The sequence below is a fragment of the Sceloporus occidentalis genome, unplaced genomic scaffold (assembly GCF_023333645.1).
Source record: "Sceloporus occidentalis isolate IW3139 unplaced genomic scaffold, rSceOcc1.0.p SCAF_53, whole genome shotgun sequence".
Lineage (NCBI taxonomy): Eukaryota > Metazoa > Chordata > Lepidosauria > Squamata > Phrynosomatidae > Sceloporus > Sceloporus occidentalis.
In genome coordinates, this window is record NW_028317033.1 from 1,250,838 (window position 1) to 1,273,238 (window position 22,401).

General features: G+C 40.0%; 1 protein-coding gene across 1 annotated transcript in view; it reads right to left on the reverse strand.

Annotated features, from left to right (window-relative positions):
• The window catches only part of LOC149288164 (ephrin type-B receptor 1-B), a 69,767-nt gene extending 58,875 nt beyond the window's left edge, over positions 1 to 10,892 (reverse strand). Inside the window, exons 1-2 of the mRNA XM_089492033.1 lie at positions 10,833 to 10,892; positions 525 to 1,206 (exon numbers count right to left, since the gene is read on the reverse strand). Coding sequence (XP_089348159.1) covers positions 525 to 1,206; positions 10,833 to 10,889 — 739 coding nt within the window. The 5' untranslated portion in view covers positions 10,890 to 10,892. The remainder of the gene's footprint in view (positions 1 to 524; positions 1,207 to 10,832) is intronic.
• Between the last annotated feature and the right edge of the window lie 11,509 nt (positions 10,893 to 22,401).

Here is a 22,401-nt window from a genome sequence, read left to right on the forward strand (position 1 = left end):
ATATCGCCACAGAAAGCCCTTTACCATACATATAATAATGTGGCAACGCGCGGCAGCCGCATATCACAAACACTCAAACTTATATGGTTTTTTTCATGAAACGGTAGCTCATAATTTTTCCCCGTCACATTTATTTCAATAAACCTGTGCTGTTTGCTGCCAGGCAAATCCCCTTGGCACTCTCGGAACGCTGCAAGTCCGGGCCAAGTACAATGGCTTTGTGTGGTTTGAGAAACGCACGGGAGACCAGGGTAAGCCGCAACAGATCTACATACATTAACAATCCAATCCAACGAGACGTGGACTCTGCCACACGTTTACCAGAAATAAATTGTTAACTCATGGACACATTTTAATGACGATGGAGCGCCATCGCATTAAAGCATGTGACATCATTGTTTTGTATGTATATATATATATATATTATATTTTTCTTGTTCTTTATTTTCTTTTCCTTCTAAAATTTTAATTTTCAGAAAAAAAAGTGTATTTCATATACAAAATAATAGATTAGAAATTCTTACCTTTACAGATGATGTGATTTTCGGGTTCGTATCCAGCTTTGCATGTGCATCTACCAATAGGAACCATCCACTCCCCATCTCCATTGCAATAGAGTTTAATAGGCACATCTACCTCCTCTGCGTTAGGGATGCAGATACCCCGTGATATTACAAGGGACGTGCTCTCTGCACCAGTCATGGTTTCAGGGAAGACTGCAAAATTCTGAACGACACTAGGGCATTTTTTGAAGAAAACACGGACGGAGAGGAGCGACATGCATGCTCCATAATCCTGGAAGGCTAAATAGAAGCCGCTACGAGTCAATGGGCCAAAGCTACGCACTTCAGTGTTGACCTTCATCAGTCTCCCACCAAAGTCCACTTGTGAGAAACTCTCATCAGCAGCTATAGTGTCCACCTTAAGGTAGGGGGCATCGTTCCAAAAGGCTGAATTCTTATTAGCAATATTGGAGTCTGTCTCATAGTAGTACAAGTTGAATGTTTCTTTGCAAGAGCCTGGAACATTGGGAAGGCTACTACAGTCCCGAACGGTGAATCTCATCTCTACGTAAACGCGATGGGCCCCTCGTCTCGGGATGAACGTAGTAAGAAGCCAGTTGTTCTGATTTGGCTCAAAGACGTTGCACACCTGATATGTACGGATTGTGTTGAGGTTTTCATCATAGCCGCTCACTTCCTCCCACTGCAGGGAAAACAAACAAACAAGAACTGGTGGTGAAACTACACTTTTAAGGCTATAAACCCATAATCATAAAGGCAATGGATTAAACACGTTATCAAATATACTGTTCCACTGCAAATATTATTTACAATACTCTTCAATGGCCAAAGCCCTCCCAGAAATAATATATATATATTTATTTATTTTTTACAGGGGCTCTTAATTTCCATGTGACACAAAAGCAGCCATAGAAACTGACAAGTTCATTTGATGCGAATAAATACCAGGAAGACAAAAACACAATGACAGATCTGATAAGGTTTATTTGCTAAACACACTATAAAGTGCAATAAGTGGAACTTTAAAGGGCCATCTTATGCATCCCTGTTTGACTTTATGTGGCGCCGACACTACATATCCTTTATGATGCCTTATCTCAAGGAACTAAACTCTGGCTGTTAATAATAGGCATTAACTCATTTTATAGACACCATGATACTGATTTATCATCCCACACAAAACTGTACTGTAATAATAGTTACAGTTCCTCCTCAATAGGGATATACCATATATGTCTACCTTGACTTACACCTGAAATAAACAAATTATATTCATATATTATATATTTGCAGGATTTACAGGTCAATGCAGACATTTTAAGACCCAACAAGATTTTCTTTGAAAGCCAAGAATTCTTGATGCACATGGGTCTTGGTTGTTAGCAGATCTGCAAGCAACTCAGATGGCCAAAGATGGACTCTTGTTTTGGGGATGTGGTCAGGGGAGAGGGGCTCAACCAACTTAGTTAATGTGACTCTGTGATCCACGGGTAGCTATAATGTAAATGACCAAGGTATTTTAAGAAGGATAATTGGAATTGTTTGTATTTATTTACACAATTTAGCTTCAAAACACATTTTCTGGCTTTTCCATACACATTATTGTGACTCCTAGGGCTGTAGAACACCGTGATATGCTCACAACCACCAGACATTATCAGAGGGACATCACCAAGAAAAGGGATTTGGGTCCTGGAGGGACATGCAGAAGACCTGCATATCTGCCAACAACCAGAAAGCTGATAATTTAAAGTAAATTAAAGGGACACCCCAGTGATCATATGCACTTGAATGCATGTGATAGTGTTGAGGGCCCATTAAATTTATGTGATGCCACCCTTGCAAATGCAGGAGATGTGTTTGACTTAACGAATCTCAACGCACGTCATATACTTTCCACCAGCCAGCTCCAGCTCTACGAACATTCTGGGTAGGGGGCTAACAAGACCCTTGTGCACATGAGCATAAAGTGCCCCCATTGATTTCAATGGCTGCATCAGGCAAGACATCGGACCACCGAGAGGGTGGGAAGCTGCAAAGTATTTTACATGCATTGATTGTTTAGGGGCCAACCCGGAACCGTCCCTATAATAGTGTGTGGATCTTGAAACAAAACACCTTTGCAAAAATCCAGAAAACACATTTTAGATATACATTGGTAACCGCGTTTCCGAGTGATTAATTACCCCATTCAGAGAGACAAAACAAACAGATATAAAAAGCTCCTATAAATGATTCCCTTTTATATTATCCCTCTCTTATTTTAGTATTACATGCAAATGACTTGACATATATTTTTATATATTTTTTTTTATCAGTAATTGCAGTTTACAGTCAGTTAAAGCCACTGGTTAAACTGAATTATTTTTTATCGTATACATTAACATCAAAAATTCAGCAGGCAAATGAAAGCCTACCCAAAATTCTTCTGTCGCTTACGAATGTTTATAACCTCTGGGGGTAGCAGAGGCACAGAGCAGTGCGCGTCTATAACCTCTGTGTATACAGGGACTGCTGCACAATCCCCCGAAAACCACAGCTTTTCAATGTGTAAGTCATTATCAACCAGGCGAAGATACTGTGTGTGTGTATATATATATATATATATATATATATATATATATATATATATATATATAATTTCTTTTTATGTTTATATTTCATTTCTAACAATGACACCCAGAGACAACATAAAAGTAGGGGTTTTTTTTTTTTATAATCATACAATGAGCAATTTAATTTTGAGACGCAGCAGACCAAGTTCTTTGTAACTGTACTGTATATACAAGGCACAAGAACAACTTTTTTACCAGATAAATTAAACAGCCTTCCATCAAAAGTGGCAGAGGCTAATAGTCAGGGAATTTAAACATGCATGGGATAGGCATACGGCTCCTGAATCTAAGACGAGACCAACGACTGCTTTATTTCTGCGTCTTTACATCGGGAATGCTGAGCAGACTAGATGGGCCGATTGGTTCTTAACTGATGTCAAATTCTATGTTTATTATATTGACTCCAATGTCCATATGAAAGATGAATGAAGTCACCTGTACTCAAGGAGCTTTTGCAGCTTTCAATATACCAGCGACAAATGCACAAGCTGGGATGCTTGGAAGAACGAGCAGACTAGATGGGCCGAATGGTTCTTGTCTGCCGTCAAATTCTAGGTTTCTAAGTAGTGGCCAAAAACGGCAGTCTCTATCACACATCTGGTAGCGTATGCTAAAAATAAAGAGCCGGAAATCATATGGAGAGGGTTCTGGTATGAAATAAGAGGACAGACTGGTCTAGTCTGCAGTGAAATTCTAGCTTCTGTCTGTAATAGTCTAAACGTGCTCCATGTTCTGTATTACATCCCCGCAGAGAATTCTCTCGTACAGCATCGCGCACCATACAAGCATAACTCGTCTTCTGAGGACAATATTTTTCCGCATAAAGCAGATCCCCCACTTAGCGGCATCTTATCCGTTCCTCTCTCATTATCTGCATTTCTGCTTCCCTAGCATCACAAAGGTAAGTGATATTAATCACAAAGATTAATTTGACTGGATAGCACTTCATAGCACTTTAGAAATTTGCGCTCCGCAAGCTCCGGGGAGGAAGCCACTGCGGTTACTAATTAAAACCCAATCTTAAAAATGGAATGTTATTGTTCTGATAATGAAATAAACAGGAGATGAGAGTGGATAAGGTGCATGTGGAGAGGCAGTGGTGGAAGGAAAAGCGTTCACCAAGACAACAATAACTATCAGATTAACTGCAGCATCTCAGACACCTATCAATAATGAATATCACATTACCCTAATGAGACAAAAAAGGAAGAAACCGTAACACCTTTTCAAGACTGCCATTGCCTGGGCTCATTAAAAAACAGTAGGCCATATATGTAAAGGGTAGTTTTGGAGCAAAGGGCTAAATGTAAGGTAATCACCATAGAAACCAGTGGAATGTTTTTGTTGATTGACTAGTTGCAAATTCAAGTAATCAAGAAGAGGCATTAATGAAAAAATCAATTGTCCATAAATTAAAAGATTGTTTAGTGTTCACCAGCAACATATATACCAAGTTTAGACCCTAAAATCTAGGCATGTTTTTGGGGTTTGGATGGGGGCATTAGAGGATGAGATGTCCGAGGGCATCCTTGGATCTCACCTGGAAGAAATCAGGAACCTCTGGTCAAGGAAGGGGTGTAATAAACATATTATTGTTGGAGTGTGTTGGTTGTGGCCTGCATTGGCAGGGCTGTAACACAGGAAGCAAAGTGGAGAGAATGGAAAACAGTAGGAGTCTTATGGATCCCATCAAGATGGGATTTTGGAGAATTTTATAAATATATATATTTTTTTTTTTAAATATCTGAAGAAGCAGAAGGAAAGAATACCACTGTTACTTTTGATGCACAGCGGCCATGTTATAGCTAAAAAAATCTTCCTTCCGTGCTTGAGGGCTTAGCTCTGTAGGCCTCACCAATGGCTAGCCCATTATGAGGCTTTCCTTGCCCCATTGTGCAGGGGAGGCTCCCATTCCTGCTCCAGTAGTAACCAAGTTTACGTTTGCTTGGGATGTACAGCTGTCAGCACTGCATTCCACATATATGTGATTAAGCGACAGTTTTCACCTCAAATCAATTGCGCTTTTTTGTACGAATTATTAAGTTTGCAATGTAATAGGATGTCCAAAAGGTTCATGTGGTTGTAAGCTGCAGAAATGGTCCTCCAAGGTTGTCAGCTGTAGAAAGGCAGGTTTTGCTACCTAGACAGTATCTTACCTTTAGGTCAGTAAATCGGTATATTTATTTTGGAAATCCATCACCACTAGTATATATATAATATATTCCCCAAATTGTGATCCTATCCTCCTATTTAATATAAAAGTTGAAGAGACTAAACTACATGAGACAGGGTGCGAGAGCAGATAGATGCAATAGAGAAGAAGGGCCTTATGCCCATGGGTCCTGCCACCAGCTGCCTACTCGGTTCACACAGCATGCTAGTTCTGTGCAAGTGAACACCAACAGAGGCCCACAGGATAGCTGTTGTGGGCCCCATCGTACCAGCCTCTTTAGTATTTGACTGTGTTAAAGATGGCCATGTAGAGAAGGAAAATGTCAAAAAATATCCAGGGCAAGTTCAGGAGACATAATGATGATGCAGAATACCAGGTAGGTTGAAAGGGCAAGACTGATTGGAGAGAATGACAAGGTGAGGAAAGCTGAAGGGATAAAGGCAGAGTGTGGAGTAATGATTAAAAAAGAGATGACAGCAAGGATTGTGTATCAAGGATTCCAAAAGAGAAAGAAGCGTCAGAAATCAGAGCATGGGATCTTAACTACGAATATTCGTGTTAAAAAAAAAAAAAAAGCAGTGCCGCGACAGAATTTTAATCAGCAATACCTCAAATACCTCCTGGCAACTGATGGGTTAAACACGACCTCACTTCAATCAGTGAGGTCATGTTTGCAGACTGTGGGGGAGGAAGGCATTAGTGGGAGCCTAGGTATGTTTCTAAATGCCACTCTAATCCCAATTACCCCACTAAACAGTAAAAGAATGATCCCTGCCTTGTTCTCTTGATTATGAAGCTCACTTTCACTCTCTGATGTCCTTTCTAGCAAGGGAGCGCTTGTTTAATCTCAGCAGGGGTCCTTGAGTTAATGTCACAAGCCCTGGGAGAAAAAGACAAAGTCTCCACAGACACAAAAGACAATCTAGTCACACACACAGAAGCAGCGCATGTTCGGGGGAATCCTGCCAACACCAGCCACTCTGCACCGAGCACAGACTGAGAGACGTACAAAAGGCTTGCGTTGATTAAACGTGTATATCATTCAACAGGTGATTGTCAACAATTCAAGTAGGAAACTTCATTCCAAAAACCAAGTGTGAAATGACAGACATTTACACCCCTCAAAGGGGTAACCGATTCGCAGGATAAAAATATCAAGAAAGAATAGGGGATATTAATATGTATGGCCTGGAAGAGAGAAGAGACAGGGCATGTTATAGAAACATTTAAATACGGTACATAAAGGGATTAAACAAAGTAGGAGGATAATCTCAAATCAGAGGCTTAGATGCAATGGAAGGAGCTTTACAGAGAAGGTGGTAGTTGAGTGGAACAGCTTCCCAGTAGAAGTAGTAGAGGTTAATACATATGGTTATCTCCAAGATGAGACCAAGGACTGATTAAGGTCTGAGTCTGAATCATGAAAACTGAGCAGACTAGATGGGCCGAGTGGTTCTTAACCGACATCCAATTCTATGTCTATTATATTGTAGTGACTCCAACGTCCATATGAAAGATGAATGAAGTCACCTGTACTCAAGGAGCAATTGCAGCTGTCAATACACCAGTGAGAAAGGCACAAGCTGGCATGCTTGGATCATTTGACTATTCATTTGGGACACTCTGGACTTCTTTAAAAAACGAGTATATACACAGAAAACAACACTCAAGGGTATTGCGTATTTACACAGGTCAAGTCTATATTAATATCTGAATGGCAAGCCTTTCATCGCACTCACAACAACTTGATAATCTTCACTTGCTCACAACAACCAAATAATCTTCCTACCAATTGTAAAAAAAAAACAATGGTTAGATTTGTGCTTAAACACAGAAGCATAAGCAAATTACATTAAGTAATTTTGTGTTATATCCATAAATACTTAACAGACGTGTACAAAGTAGTCTGTCTGCATTTATACCCCCTGGCTAAAAACTGAAGTGTTATCTTAAGGAATGGAGTAGGACACGGGTGGTCAACTGGTCTCCAAGAAACGTTGAAGTGAAGTAAGGATGGAGATAAATGACATTAATGGGGTCATTTACCTGAAATGAGGCCTCACAGACAATTTTCACACAATATTTAGTGGGTTTTTTTTTATCCAAGGGCATTGACTAAAAAGTTTGATGGGTCGTTAAAGACTCTCTCAACTTTCAGCAAGTTGTATGTATGATAGGAAGCTCTCGGCAACTCACTGGCAAGTGAACTCGCAGCGACATGGAGAAGTCAGGGGATGTTCTGCCCCCCGTCCACAGGCTTACAGAGAAATAATCACCTAGCTCTAGCCAAGTCTAGCTCTGGCCTTAGTGAATATACCAGGTAATGGTTGCTACAAGACACCATTTTTATAAATGCTTACGTCAAACGCCAACGTCCACACATGGCTTCTAACTAGAGTATAAAACGGCCCGGCTCCTAAAATGTAACCGCTGATGCCTAAAACATTATTGCTTCTTAAAGGGATTCTATAAATGTACCTTTTACTTGTAACCATGGGCTATATTTGGAAGACAAGAGGACAAGCCTGAACTCCACTAGCAAGGTGAGGAGGAAGCCACATGCTTCCTTCTAAGGGGGTCTTTCACATAGTTGGTTAGAAAGCTTGCATTGTGGCTGCAAACAAGGAGATTGTTCACTACTGAAAAGGATCACGTTGTATTAAAAAAAACCAACGGTTTAAAGTGCCTGAGGGTGTTTTGTTCTTCATTACTTCATAAAAGTGACATTAATAGCCATGGAAGAGAACTGCTGAGTGCATTTACTGCCGATGTTTCAGGTATGAAAGCTGCTTTCAGGCTGCTAATGTTTCCTAATTACAGATCTCAACTGTAAAGAGAGAGAGGGAGGAGGGAGGTGTGCCGGATAGGATGGAGGAGGGAATGCCAGAGTAAAATGAGGAGAGACGCAGGGGGGTAGGAAGAAAGAGAACGTATAGAGATCCAAAATGCATGAAAAGAGAACAAAAGACGTCAGGGAATGAAACAAAGTATGGCGATATGTTGTACTGCCATCTTTAAGGTCCCTTTTAAGACTGAAGACCAAGAGTTTTGCAGCATGAGCTATTCAAAGCATTCCTCATTAGAAGAATGACATCTAACCTATTACATAGCAAAGAAGTGTTACATTAATCAACAGACCATGAAGCTGATTGGGAGTTGTGTTACCTTTTCAGCACAAGATATTATTTAAGGACCGTCTTGTCATTCCCCCCCCCATGACTGTTTTATATATACTGAAATTGGAATCTTCACTCTTGTGGAAAATACCCCAACTTAGCTGCTTAGTGAAGAACGTTGTGGTAAGGTGACCTGGTGGCATTTTAACGCATCGTTAATGAAGATGCATGGACTCGGCATAATTGGTGTGGCATATCATCTCTTTAGTAATTACCCAAGTCAGGGAATTTGGCAGCTATACTTTTTCTCAAGATAAAAGAAGTCTCTGTTGGGATTTTTATAGTGACTTTTATAGATATGTTTTCTGACACTTAAAGCAAAAAAGAAAGTTACTCTTCGAGTAAACTTTACCTTAAGGCTTAACAAAGGGTTCAGAAGCCATTTCTGGTGACAGATAACAAGTGAGGCAAAGGACCTAGTAAAGGGCCCATCTCCTGGAAACATATATAGTATGTTGTCTTTCACAACCGTGGTTTTATCATGGTTTAGCGGCAGCTACCAAGAACACAAGCGGGCATTGAAAAGCAGCTTGTTTTGCAGAGACAGAGGTAAGTTCCAGGGGTCTCTGAAATAGTCCTATATCCTTATGTATATCATGCACCTGGTTCCCTATCCTAGTGGATGTGTTTAGCAGCTGGTAAATACATTAGAAGGTCATTATTAGGTGCCTACCTTTCCCATGTCTGATATTTGAAAGGAGTTAACCTGTCAGATTGTAAGCTCTTTGGAGCACAATACAGGATCTGATTGTGTTAGTTCCCTAGACCGAATCAAGAGATCTTTTTCACGAGTATACTAACATACATACTCTTTTTTTTTTTTTTTAAACGGGTCCTCTACATTTACAAAGGTGCTGCCAGCTTCCATTTGTGGGACCTGTGATAGCCTTTCAGCTTCAGTGGGGTTAAAGAACATCTCTCGTATTCTTTTTTCAAGGTCCATCCATTTTACAGATTAACTTTTCTGTCCCGCGATCCTTTGCACACAATAGGGCCATTAAAGTGAATATTTGCTTCTGCATTAATGTCCATCATAAAAACCCCACTAAAGATTCATGGAGCGTAAGAAAGATTCCATTGGGAAGCTGACCTGGCGAGCTGCAGATCTGTGAAATGGCAGCTTGCAGCACAGTTACCAGAGCCCACGTACTCGGTGGTAATAACTTGGAAAGTCTGCTCGGGTCAAGGCCCTGGGAGAGTGTAATATATCAAATATGTGTCACTAGTCCCGAGCCCGTGATGATGTGAAAAAGTGGACAAAGGTTTCCAAAGACTTAACTCGTTGAATTCATATTACAGCTACTTGGTGCCGCTATTACAGCACTGATCACACTGAACACCGGTAAAAGCTGAAAACCAAAAATAAGTACAGTGCTTTGGGTTGTCCAATTCTAGTCTGTACCGTTTTCTAAAATGTGGATACTCCCATTCAAAAAAACATGATTTTTTTTTTTCTTAATTCCAGATAAACCGGAAGCTCAAGATACAATATTAACCAGACTTGGAGAACAGTTCACAGGTCTAGAGAAGGTCCAGGTGGTGGCTTAATTGTATCATTTATTGTCCATGAGCTGCCTGCTTGCCATTCCAACCATTCATACCAAGCATTTTGTTCCAATGCTTTTAGTGTTGGTGGCGCTAGGCATTTTAGGTAGGTAACCCCTAGGTCTTCAGACATCTAAATCTTGCCCTTCTAATATATTATGCGGCTTATCGTACTGATTGCTCCTCTTCTTAAATATCTTTTCTTCTCGAAAGTGCTCTCATCTTCTAGCTGCTAAAGTTTCAACCATGGCGTATATAAAGACTATAAAGGAACCTTTAAGAGGAAAAATTCTAGCAGTCAGCACATACGCTTAATCCTACGAGGGAATAGAACATACTGCAAACCACTTTTGTAGCACAACCTTCTGGCTCTATGGTAGTTAAATGAAATATATTCCAGGGCTTAGACACATGCTCTGAACATGGAAGAAGGAGTCTCGGGGGAGACTTGCGGAAGGAAAAATCACAGGAAAAAAGAGGAGGAGGTGTACATGGGGATTCCACTATCTAACAAAGAGAGGATCATACACAACTGTAAATTAAGGAACACCTGCACACAAAGGGCATATACAATGAAAGGTCAGGAACCAAACAGCATGTGGCATTTGGTAGCAGGTAAGCGAAAGAGGGTTTACTCGGTGGGCGTCAAATGATTCTTTAATATAAATATAACTTTTTTCTATCATACTGGTAGCCAGAATACCCCCTAACTCTATGGCACCCCAGAACACATGAATGCACAGCCCAATGGAACAATGCCTTGATCTGCATACCACTATTTAAGAAAATATATACTCACCCCAGAGGAAGGATTGGCTGTCCAGCCCAGCTCTGCTGTCGCCGTCCGAGTATCCATCAGTGTCTCTGTAAGGAACAAACACCAAGAGTTTAGTGGAGACAAAGTGACGGTGTCTTTAAATTCAATACGTTTAGTTCCACTCAATGTAACCTGGAAGAGTATTACGGATCATTACCCAGCCTACATTTTATTGTCATTTGTTTGGATTTTTATTAACATTGTCCATGGCAGAAATGTTCTTGGTGGCAATTTCTATCATTTTCACTTGTGTAGGCCCCCGAGCTGCACAAAAGCCGTTACTGCAGACATTAAATGATTGTCAAAAACCATGTTTCATTTTATTTTCTGAAACATATTTTATTCACCATGTTAAAAATGAAAAAAAGAGCCAGAACAGGAGACTTTTAGGACCTTTCCAATAAAAAAGTGGGCAATAGCAAATAGAGAATTGGTAGTTTGCAGATAACATTTGAAGAGCTATATATTTATTAGCTGCAGAGTTTTAGACTTGGGGGGGGGCACATTGGGGTCCCTATGAGAGGAAGGGCTTGGTTCCAACATCCCTATTAATTTCTATGCAAACTCAACTCAAGACATCAACCTGAAGGAAACTAACCAGACCGCAATTACTAAGGTTTTTTAAGCTATGGTATGCCAAGTCTTAGATTTATTACAACTCGGCCATTTTAGGCCAGATGGCAAGTGAGGTTAATTGTCCAACCCCACGTATGCTTAAGGAGGAATATCTTAAAAACATGTACCTGCATTATATCCAGAAGCTCATATAGACAGCTGCTAATACTCTGAATTATTTCTCAGCTGAGATAGAACAAAATCATTTACTCTACCATGTTTCTTAGAAAAATATGGAAAACAGCTAGTAATCATGGTATGTTATATATTCACTGTTTTTTTGTTTTTTTTTAACTAATAGAAAGAATGTTAAGAAAGTCCCTGTAAAAAGGTAGGGTCAGTGCTAAATAAGGTCTATAATGTTTTATTATTCAATCATGGATGCCTAGCAGTCATTGTTGGATGAGGTCACAGGAATGGACCTAGGATGTCAGCTTTGATGCACTGATAATGCAGGAACAGACTGAGTTATGGATTTCGATTATGGCTGGCGAGGAACAGAGAATTATGGTTCAATGCCTCCCGTTTCATTATCACTCCGCACACCAGTAACTCCGCTCTCTCTCTTTTCGTCCCATCGCTTGGCATGAGCTGTATCAGGAAAATCAACAAAGGCTGGAGAGGGAACATAACCCTGCCTTCACGAGCACACTTTTTATCCATTAAAACACTTTGTTCTGCCTTAACAAGTCTTAGCTTAAACGTCTCCTAGCACCGCAGACCTGCGTCGTATTGCTGGGCTGGCAAACATGTGTAGCACAATATTGGCAAGGCCTAATCTGGACCCAGAACAGTGCAGTTCTGCCAGAAGTACTTCAAGGATGTAAACCGGAGAAAACCAAGCATTAAATACTTAGAATTTGGAGGAAAGAATTCAGAAAGATGTGAGATTTTACATATTGGGCCAGATTTTGACCAACTAGGAAATACCAAGAGAGGCTACAGAGCCAGAACCAAGAAGGGGCTTGTTTTCCCCAGATGTCACATGTCCATTCCAAGAATATTCTGCAGCTATATTACATAGCGCATGCACATTTTGTTAAACTAAAAGTGTAGCACCAAAAAAAAGCCAAGGCAATGTTTTGCCTTTTCTTAGTTTCATTGGGGGTTTCGATGGGGTCTGTTCACAGCGGGCAACAGAGCCGTGGTTTCAACATCCTCTCTTAACTCTTCATTTTGAAGGACCAAGACTGGCAAGTTTCTCTAGCAAGAAGGACTGAGCTGGCCCTGAACAATGAATAATGTGATCGGCAAGGCAATCCTGAAGAAATCACACTAATTTAACTATACACTGTACAGGGGAAGCCAAGCTCTTTCTTCAGCAAAAGCTCACTGGGGTTGGACCTTCAAACTCTTCTGCCAACTCTTCCTTTAGCCGACTCCAGAGTAGGTAAATTTACAGAGCAATCTTACAAATGTCAACTTTACTACAACATAATAATATGACCTTAGTCGACAAGAGAGAGGCCAGGGCTTCCACCGGTGGTCCCTACGGCTCATTGACACAATACTAAAGCTGTTTGGTCCAGAAGAACTCGTTAAGTGCCATAGCAATGCGTATCCAATCATTTTAACATGAAAGGAATTAAATAACGGCGCTTGTTGGCTAGCGCCTGGTATACCTCATACTGTCTTTGTCTAGAAACGTCTTTCGCAGAAATACACAAGAACCCCCCCCCTCTTAATATTGTTTCTTCCCTCCACCCCCTCTCCTGCGTGCTGACAAGCAAGATGGGGGCTTTCAAGCATTTTCTTTCCCTTTTCTCTCCCCAGTGCTGTAGTTTTCTTTATCTGTGCTCCTGAGCAGAACTATAATACACTAGGGATTAGTGTTAGCAACATTTACCTGTCACACAGCTCTGCTACTGCATGACAAATGAAGGGTTTTACACACCACTGCCTGTTTATCTCTTCCATTTCTGTCTCTGTCTGAAGCCGACTTTTTTTTCTAATTTGCCGTATTCTTATATTATTTCCACATCTCTCGTTTTTAGTATCCCTCTTATTCATCACAACAAAAACGTAAACGCACACCGGATTGTAAGCTCCTGAAACAAACGTGGCTTGCTAGAATAGAGAAATATGTAGCAGGAAGAGTAAACCCTGGCTTTGATTCTTTCTAGATTTGTTGTTTGACTAAATTAATGTAAAAAAAAAAATCTGTGGAGTTGATGGCAGGTTTACAAATATATATATACACATACATACACACACATATATATATATATATATATATATATATAATATAAAAAAGACAGATTAAAGCATTCAATGTTAAACATACTGGGCATTTTGTCTGAAATCCAGAATAAATTAAATAACCATAAATTCGATTTTACATTATGATACCTCTGTCTACACACAGGTAACTTATTTATAATTTGTAGGCTACTTCATATTAAAATTATTATAGGGTTAATATTTTCAATACTCACTAAGCTTTTTTTAAAAAAAAATTGGCTCAATGTTTTTTCTAGGTTATGAAAATCATTTTTTATATTGAATGATATATTTACCAATTTAAAAATAGATACATTCTTTATACAAAGCAGTGATGACCAAATTCTACTGCAAGTTAGTATGGAATTATATCAGGACACTGCAATATTAATCAGAACATTCACTTTTAAATTAAGGACAAAGTCAGGGCTATTGTGATGATTCTACATAGGTCGACTGTGGTTAGTTGATCTTTGCAAAACAAAAGTACAATAATACCAAAAACAAAATTATAATATATTTGGATTTTTTATTGTTATTTTTTAAATAGGATTTTGTAAGGTAGTGAGATGCATACATAAAACGATGCTTCGCGATCCACTCCTATGCGTCTACAAACAGAACAACACAGCTAAATCCAACTACAAATATTAGCTTAAGATATTATCTGCCATACATGCTAATTCGAGTATAGAATGGTGTGTTTGCAGATAGAAGATAGCAGCCTGGGACGGGTATCACGACGGCTAATAAAGAAGCTTGGCTGGCAAAACAATCTTTTAATTTCTGTGAAGGAAACCCAGGGGAACAGAATGCTTAGAACCATTACTAGGGGTAATCAACATTCTTGCCCAGAAAGTGGTGAAAATAGAGACGAAACATTCCTCTGCTGCATTCCACTGCTGTGCTATGGTGATGGGTCCACTTTGCACTGGGCCTTTTTTTTTGGCCATGACCCTCTGTGTCATTAAAGTACAATTATAATCAGAAAGTAGTCAAACCCAGATCAATATATATTATAATATATATATATATATATATATATATATATATAGATAAATAAATAAAAGGAGGAAGCTGAGAAAAAGAAGTATTTGGGATCAGCTGGAAAACTTTTACCACTAGCTCCCCCCGTGGTCACATCTGGAACTGCAGGTATATCAGAGCTTAATTCTTCAGCTCAAGCCATTAACTGTCTAAAAATTGGCAAATGCATTCAGTGTCAATAAAATCATGTTGTATAAATGCTGTTTAGAGTCATTCTCCAAAAGAAACACCACATTTATTGAGAGCCAAGTGGGTGTGAAGCATGTGTGGGGGGAAAAACACACACAATGACATTATATTAGGAATGTGGAAATTCTGTTTAAAAGAGAAAACAGACAAATGTTTGCCAAGTAAATTATTTATGCCAGTAAACAAAGCACTTTAACAATCAAAATACCTATTTTTTTTAAAACCAAGAAATAACACTAATATAATCAGGTAGCTGATGATATACACATACAGATAAGAGAATATTCATCAGATTTTCCATGCTGCTGACATTTTCGTTTACTTTCTGGTAATTAAGCACGTTTTGTTAATCATTGCGTTCCTAATGATCTTTGCTGAAAACAGGCTAGTCCCCACGGTCACAGCTGCAGATGGGAAATGACATGCAGTACGGTGTGCTTTCAGGGAAACATAAGTGAAAAACTTTCAATAAAAGATTCTGAATATATATATATATATATATATATACATATATATATATATATATACACACACACACACACACACACACACAAACCAAAGGGAGCGGCTGCACACTTAGAAATATTGTTAATATACACAGGCTTTTATTTGCCCGGGTGTTCCAAAAATAGCCAGATATACATAACCAAAGAAAAATGGGCACTGACGGGTCTTTGTAGTAAAGTGCATTAAACACTCATTTATTTTAATCAGCACGGCCAACGTTTCGGACCACCTCCGGACCTTTCTCCGTCTTGAGAAAGGACCGGAGGTGGTCCGAAACGTTGGCCGTGCTGATTGAAATAAACTAGTGTTTAATGCACTTTACTACAAAGACCCGTGAGTGCCCATTTTTCTTTGGTTGCACACATATATATTACATACATATACATACACACACACACACATACCTAGAGCATCCCATAACTAACATTGACTCTTATAATGATGCAGAAGCTGGAGGACTCACTAAAGTAACTTCTTTGGGTTTACTTTATCAAGAGAGTGGTAGATAAATGGAACAGTCTCCCATCAGAAGTGGTAGAGGGTAATACAGTGAGGGAATTTAAACACGCATGGGGTAGGCATAAAGCTATCCTGAATCTAAGACAAGACCGTCGGCTGATTAAGGTCTGAATCTTATCTTCTTATATGCTATCAAATTCTATGTCTCTATGCAGTACGTACCAATCGCCCTTCCAAATATGCAATAGAAAATCAGGCCCAGGCATTCGACTGCATGGTGTGATATACTCTCTATTATTTTATATGGACTCTCCAACAATCACCATTTTCTTTAACCGTTCAGTGCCAGAGAACTATACGCTGCATTCATCCCTCTGGTCCAGAAATGGTTAAAATTTTGTTTTTATTCAATGAAGCTTAAATTGGTAGGCGAGTTATAGGGGTCTATTCAATGATCCGTCCAAACATAACTTAGTATAAACATAAACATAATATAAGTTAATATAACCCCAAAACAGCGACTGCGGGGAATTAGATTGTGGCCGCTGAGAAGAACTACGTCGAAACCCCCGGTAAACAATTTGCACAAAGTGATTCAATGGGGTGTGCAGGCTCTTTCCACGATTGAAACGCATACATTCCAGTCCATAAAAAACATGTCTAGAATCCTCGAGGCGCATCTAAAGAAATGGAACGCACCTGTGGAAAGCTGAAATAAACACCCTGCACATGCCTAGACAGGCAGAACACAGCATGCTCGTGACAACTCAACCACCTCGATGCCGTGGAATAAAAAGCTACTAGACGCCTACACTAATGTATACGTCTACACTAATGTATACGTCACTGAATTAGGAGATCATGGCTGTAGTTAATTCACAGTCAACTCCATGGCGGAGGCTTTTTATCTAGACATATACTGTCAAGGGTCCAAAAAAGAAGGCATATAAGGCTCCATAAGTAACCTGGAACACCACCACCAGCAGTCAATACTACATAATAAAACCAAATAACATTTGAGCGTGGTGTAGTAAAGCCAAAACCAATATTCAGATCCAATTTCTGTAGGATATCAATCATTAAAAGGAATAGAAACGCAACCGCCACATTTATTACCAAGGAACATACTCAACAGTTCCAAGGCACGTCCTCCAGAAGAACTAGAACCTTCAACTTCATCAAAGGTCTAGATTTTAGACAGGCTGTTGAATCGAGGCTCTGTATCACGCGTAGTTAAATCCAGGAAGTTTCTCGGAAGGTCCCCTAATAGATTTGACTGTTACGCTTTTGCGGGGTCAACTAAGTTATTCTTGTATTAGAAATGCGGCCCCTCATCAAGCTTAATGAATTCAGCCTGAAAACTCTCTTGCTGTCGCTTTAGTGAAAAAAACCCAATTTTCTCAAACTGGTCCCCATGAAACATCTACGGAACCAGAACTTTGTGAAACCTATGCTCAGTCAACTTGTGAGAAAGAACGTATCTTCTACAGAAGAATAACACATATATATGTATATATAGAGAGAACCTAAACTAAATGTACATGATGGGAATAAATGATATGTTTTGCTTTTCAGAAGACACAATAAGGAGAAATAAAAAAAGGCTGAGGCTTTTTATTGGACCACCACAGAAAAAGATAAAAAGTTTAGACGCTTTGGGGATCCCAGAGGTCTCTTCTTTACATGGAATCTAAATACGGAATCTTGGCTATTGTAACACTTGGAGCACCAGGTGCTGCAACAATCCAAAACCTTTTTATTTCACGTTATTTAGTGTATAATTGCATTTGCTGCATTTAAAAATCCCATTAAATATTTAATGTACCTTTAATTATTACCTTTTTATGAGCGATTTCACCAGCTGAGTACACTTACACACATGTACGCTCAGTAACTTAACATCTTCTTTATTAATGAAGTCCATAGTGCACATTTCAGCTTCTCAAGGGACAAGAGCCATCTGCAGCATTGTAACGCCTATTGTCCGGTTGAGCTTCATGGGAGTTGTAGAGCAGTTAGTGCACTGCCACAGCTACAAAACTCTAAAGAGAACTGCTTTGTAATATGTTTTTACATCCAATGCATCCGGTTATGGTGCCGTTCCATGAAAGCATATAAGATAAATTATGTATGGCGGGGAACTCCAGCCAGCTCACAATGCCTGTCTGGATTAGCCCTAATAACACTTCCTAATTTTTGGCAAAAACCTTTCTCCTAAGCCTACTACCCACCCTACTGGTAAAAACAGCCTTCCAGCAGAAGTGGTAGCCGTTAATAGAGTAAAAGTAAACATGTATGTGATCAGCACATCACAGTGCATCAATACTTCCAGGGACCAAATCGGAACACGTGTTGGCCATGGCTAAAGGCAGGGCTGGTCGTGGCATTAAGCAGGAGCCATCCCAGAATGGTGGCTACATTCCACCATAACTGAATAGCCACCTTGTGTTGCAAGGGATCCCTGTGACCTCAGACCTGCATTGATTTTACAGCTGCCTGGGCTAGTAAGGGGAAATCAGGGGATCTTTCCAACTGGATCAGGATCCCATGCTGAAGCGGGACGCTGAGGCAGAAACCAGGGACAGAGGTAGAAATTCAAGACTGTCCCACTAAACCCAGGACTGTTGGGAGGTATGGCATTTGACTATCCTGAATATAAGATACAGGTTTTTACAGGCAGACTAAATGGGGCGAATGGTCCTTCTCCAATTCACTGTACAAAATATGTTGGCACAATGGGAGTAAAATAATAATGATGAAAAGAGTACATTTAAAGGGCCACATGCCATTCAGAAAAAATTTTGGGGACCAGATACTATATAAGACAGGAGATCTTTAAGCCCATCAAGTCCAAAAGCCCCCATTTATAAAAGAGCCGTTGGATCGTACCCTGAAGGTTTGTTTTTCTAGATTTCATTCACTTTCTCTATTTGTTTTTTCTTATTTTTTGACCGAGTTAATAATGTACAGATTGTCATGAGCCCCCCAGCTGAGAGAACTCCGATCTCCCCGTATCCCCGTCTCACATATTATCTACTTAATTAAAGACACAGATTCGCTTATTTTCTCGCAGTCACTCTAGTCTATGGAAGGAGAGAGGGGTGATGTGGAATGGAACAGCGCAGGAATATTTAATTGGGCCCTTGGGAAGAGACATGCGAAAGCCCTGCATCCAAGAGACATCCATTAAGAGGGATTTTTAGTTCTAGAGCACTCTCATAAAACGGTTATTAGGAACATGTCTGCCCAAACACAGGTAGGTAAGAGTGATGGGAGTTTTTGTTCAATGACAACTGACAAGAAAGCAAAGCGATTGTGGTTTTGTCATCATGTTCTTTTTAGGGATACGAGACGCAAGCAGTGTTTACTATGACTCCCAAGACACTCAGCCATCATGTTAAGTTATAACTTAATGCAGACTTTGCTGCAGGTAGAATACCGTCTGTCTATCCCACAGTATGATAAAAAAAAACAAAAAAAACACTTGGACCCCAGTTTTTAAGATCTCTTTTCCAAGCGTCAAATCTTCGTACTGGTAACGATGGTGCGGCGTAGTTTGGAATCTTCTGAAAGTTGCTTGTCACGGGTTAATTTATGCAGAAACACTGCCAGGTCTCACTTACCGGTATTCATACCTGTAACTACGGAGCCTGGGGGAGTGGCTTTGTGTGTGTGGGTTGGGCTAGCACTAGAAATCCGTAAGTGTGGGAGGGGTTTGAAAGAAGTGGGCGGGGATTGGGGCATGGTTAACGAGAGTAACTGACCCAGAGACATGGAGAAGCAGCACTTCATCCGGAGACTCCAGGTTCGTCCAGTATGGGGGTATTGCAAATTCGACACAAATCTACACATACATTTAAATGACGCCATTGCCTTATTTTATACATTCTCCCAATTCTGACACAATTTGGCAAACTGGGCAAGAATTTCATGCTTTTTACCAAAATTATGTAATTATATAAAGTGTTTTATGGCAGCCATTCTACAAGTAACTTTGCTAGGTTAGAACCTCTAGATAAAAACATTTTTTCCCAGAGTAATTAAAAGTAAAACCGGAGATCTTACTCGCCCATTAAGGTTATACATTTTTAATTTGTTCTATCTAATATTTCTGCATTCCCAATAGGTTATCTGTGCAACTAATCCCCAAGCTAACAGACTAATTGCAAAACAAATAAGGGTAGGTGATAACGGCAAACATCGAAAACACTTCTCCATATCGGGGTCGTCTATTCCTGCTTTAATACAGTGAAGTCAGAGACTCCAATTGGTAGGATTAACGCCATCGGTGTCTGAATTCTGCAATGCATGCCTCAGATTTACTGCGAGTGGAAGAGCCATGGCCAGTCATTATTGCATCAATCACTCAGGAGAAATGGTCAAGGGCCCGTGTAATATTACATCGCCCGCCTTGTTAATGAGGGGCTGACGACAAAATGTAGAAGAGACTCATTAATCAGACTGGCTAAGAAAGTATGGCATTCTGATTGGAGTAAGGTCCCACTGCGTTTCTCATATCCTCTCTCCGCTCACACTTTTAATTAATAATGTTGATTAAAAGCATTTATTACTAATTAGTTGCTGATAAAACACCGAAACTGATCCCTAGGCCACAGAGCTCACACATATATATATATATATATTTATTAATTTATTTATTTATTTTATTTTTTTATATATTTTTTTTTGCACACACACATTTTTCTAGGTTAAATGGCCTTCCCCAATTCCTGGAAATAGAATATCAGTTACAAAAAGTATTTATTTTCTTAGAAGTGAAAATGTTGGCTACATTGGCTGGTCATCCTTGTAGCAATTAAAGGCTTAATATGAACACCATTCTGTCATAGTCAAAACACATGAACGAAAGGGAATACAACTTATCAAATGCAGAAAATGCTCAGGTTTATGGAAATATCCCACTTCATGACCTGCGTAACAGTATTTGAAGTTTATGTGTGTTCAGGGGCTTTTCTAAGACTTTATATGTGACACGGAGACCAATTAGTAGCTGTTTTAAAAGACTAATTTATTTTCAGAATTTATTAGCCCCTTTTTCATATACACATTATTGTGCCTTGTAAGGATTTAGAGCACAACTCCTAGGGAGGAAAGGAGGACAAGTGTCATTAGGTCCCAAAGAGGGACTTTTACTCCTAAAGAAGGACACTTGGTAAGGGGATGGCCAGCGACATATGAAAGGCATACGATTCCTGGATAAAATGACCAATTCACCTTCATATACATGCCGTTCTTGGATGATCACCGAAGGTAGAGCTATCGGGAGAGTTTGCGGGATAATTGTGTTTAAGCTCCTTGACCTCACCATTCATCATGAAGGTCCAACCCCAGTGAGCTTCTCCAGCAAGAAAAACTTGGTTGGCCCTGTATAATGTATAGTTAATACATTGAGATTTCACCACTTTAACTTATACACTCTTCAGGGCCAGCCCAGCCTTTTGCTGGCGAAACATGCCAGTCTTGGCCCTTAATAATGAATAGTGAATGAGGAAGATGAAATGGGAATCCTCCAGACGACTCTCCCTTCGTTGAATAAAGCCTAAAGTTTCTTAGTAAGAGGTGCAGCTTTTGCACACACGCGATAAGTACGTAATTTTGCCGGAATAGTCCTTACATTTAGGAAATCCTTGTTCTTGGCGCAACGTGAACAATCTGATTAAGCCGTGGTTCTTTGGTAATGTATATGATTTTTACATTCCCTATACACGCGAGCACAAATAAGCACAAAGCGTGTTCGGGGGCCCGCTGCGTTTCTTCTGCACCTCGCCGTTACGTGATGGGAACGTACAGGCCCTAATTCAATGTAATATAGATTGCATTAGCATAAGTGAAAAAAAAATCCGCGCTGTTCTGTCCAGAATGCACAAGAGACTAGGAACAGCGAGATGAGCTGACACAGATGCCTGGGTTTTTGGCAGCCTTTCCCTCATGAATGTCTTCCTTTAATTCCAAGAGCCTTTGTTGGAACCATCTGTTCCCTTCCCTAATTAGGACTAGGACAGAAAGCACAGCTCGCAATTACACCAGCGTGAAACGCTGGGAGGCAGCGTATTGCCGCGCCTGGCCCCAGAGTCTGTATTCCTTGTATAAACAGTAATCTGCTAATAGATTACTGATAACTGATAGGTAATTACCAGGAAATGCACTTCTTACACAAAGGGGCCCTTCTTGCCAAAGCCATGGATAAAGAATAAAATGAGCTAAAATCACCCGTCCTTTGGACCCGCGAGCTGTTAAAAGCCCAACCCTTGGATGCCGACTGTCAGCTTAAAAGCACCGCAGTCCCCTCTGCAGTCCTTTGATTTAGGAACGCGTGTCCTGCCGCTTCGCTTTAATTACCTCCTCCTCTATAGAAGATGGAACAAACTTTCATGTTGTTGTAATAGACAAGGACATTGTTGTACACTGTAAAAGGGCACCGCTGGCTGAACATCATGGGAGTCATTCTACAGACGCATCCCTGCCAACGTCTACTTGTCTATGCTACGGACTA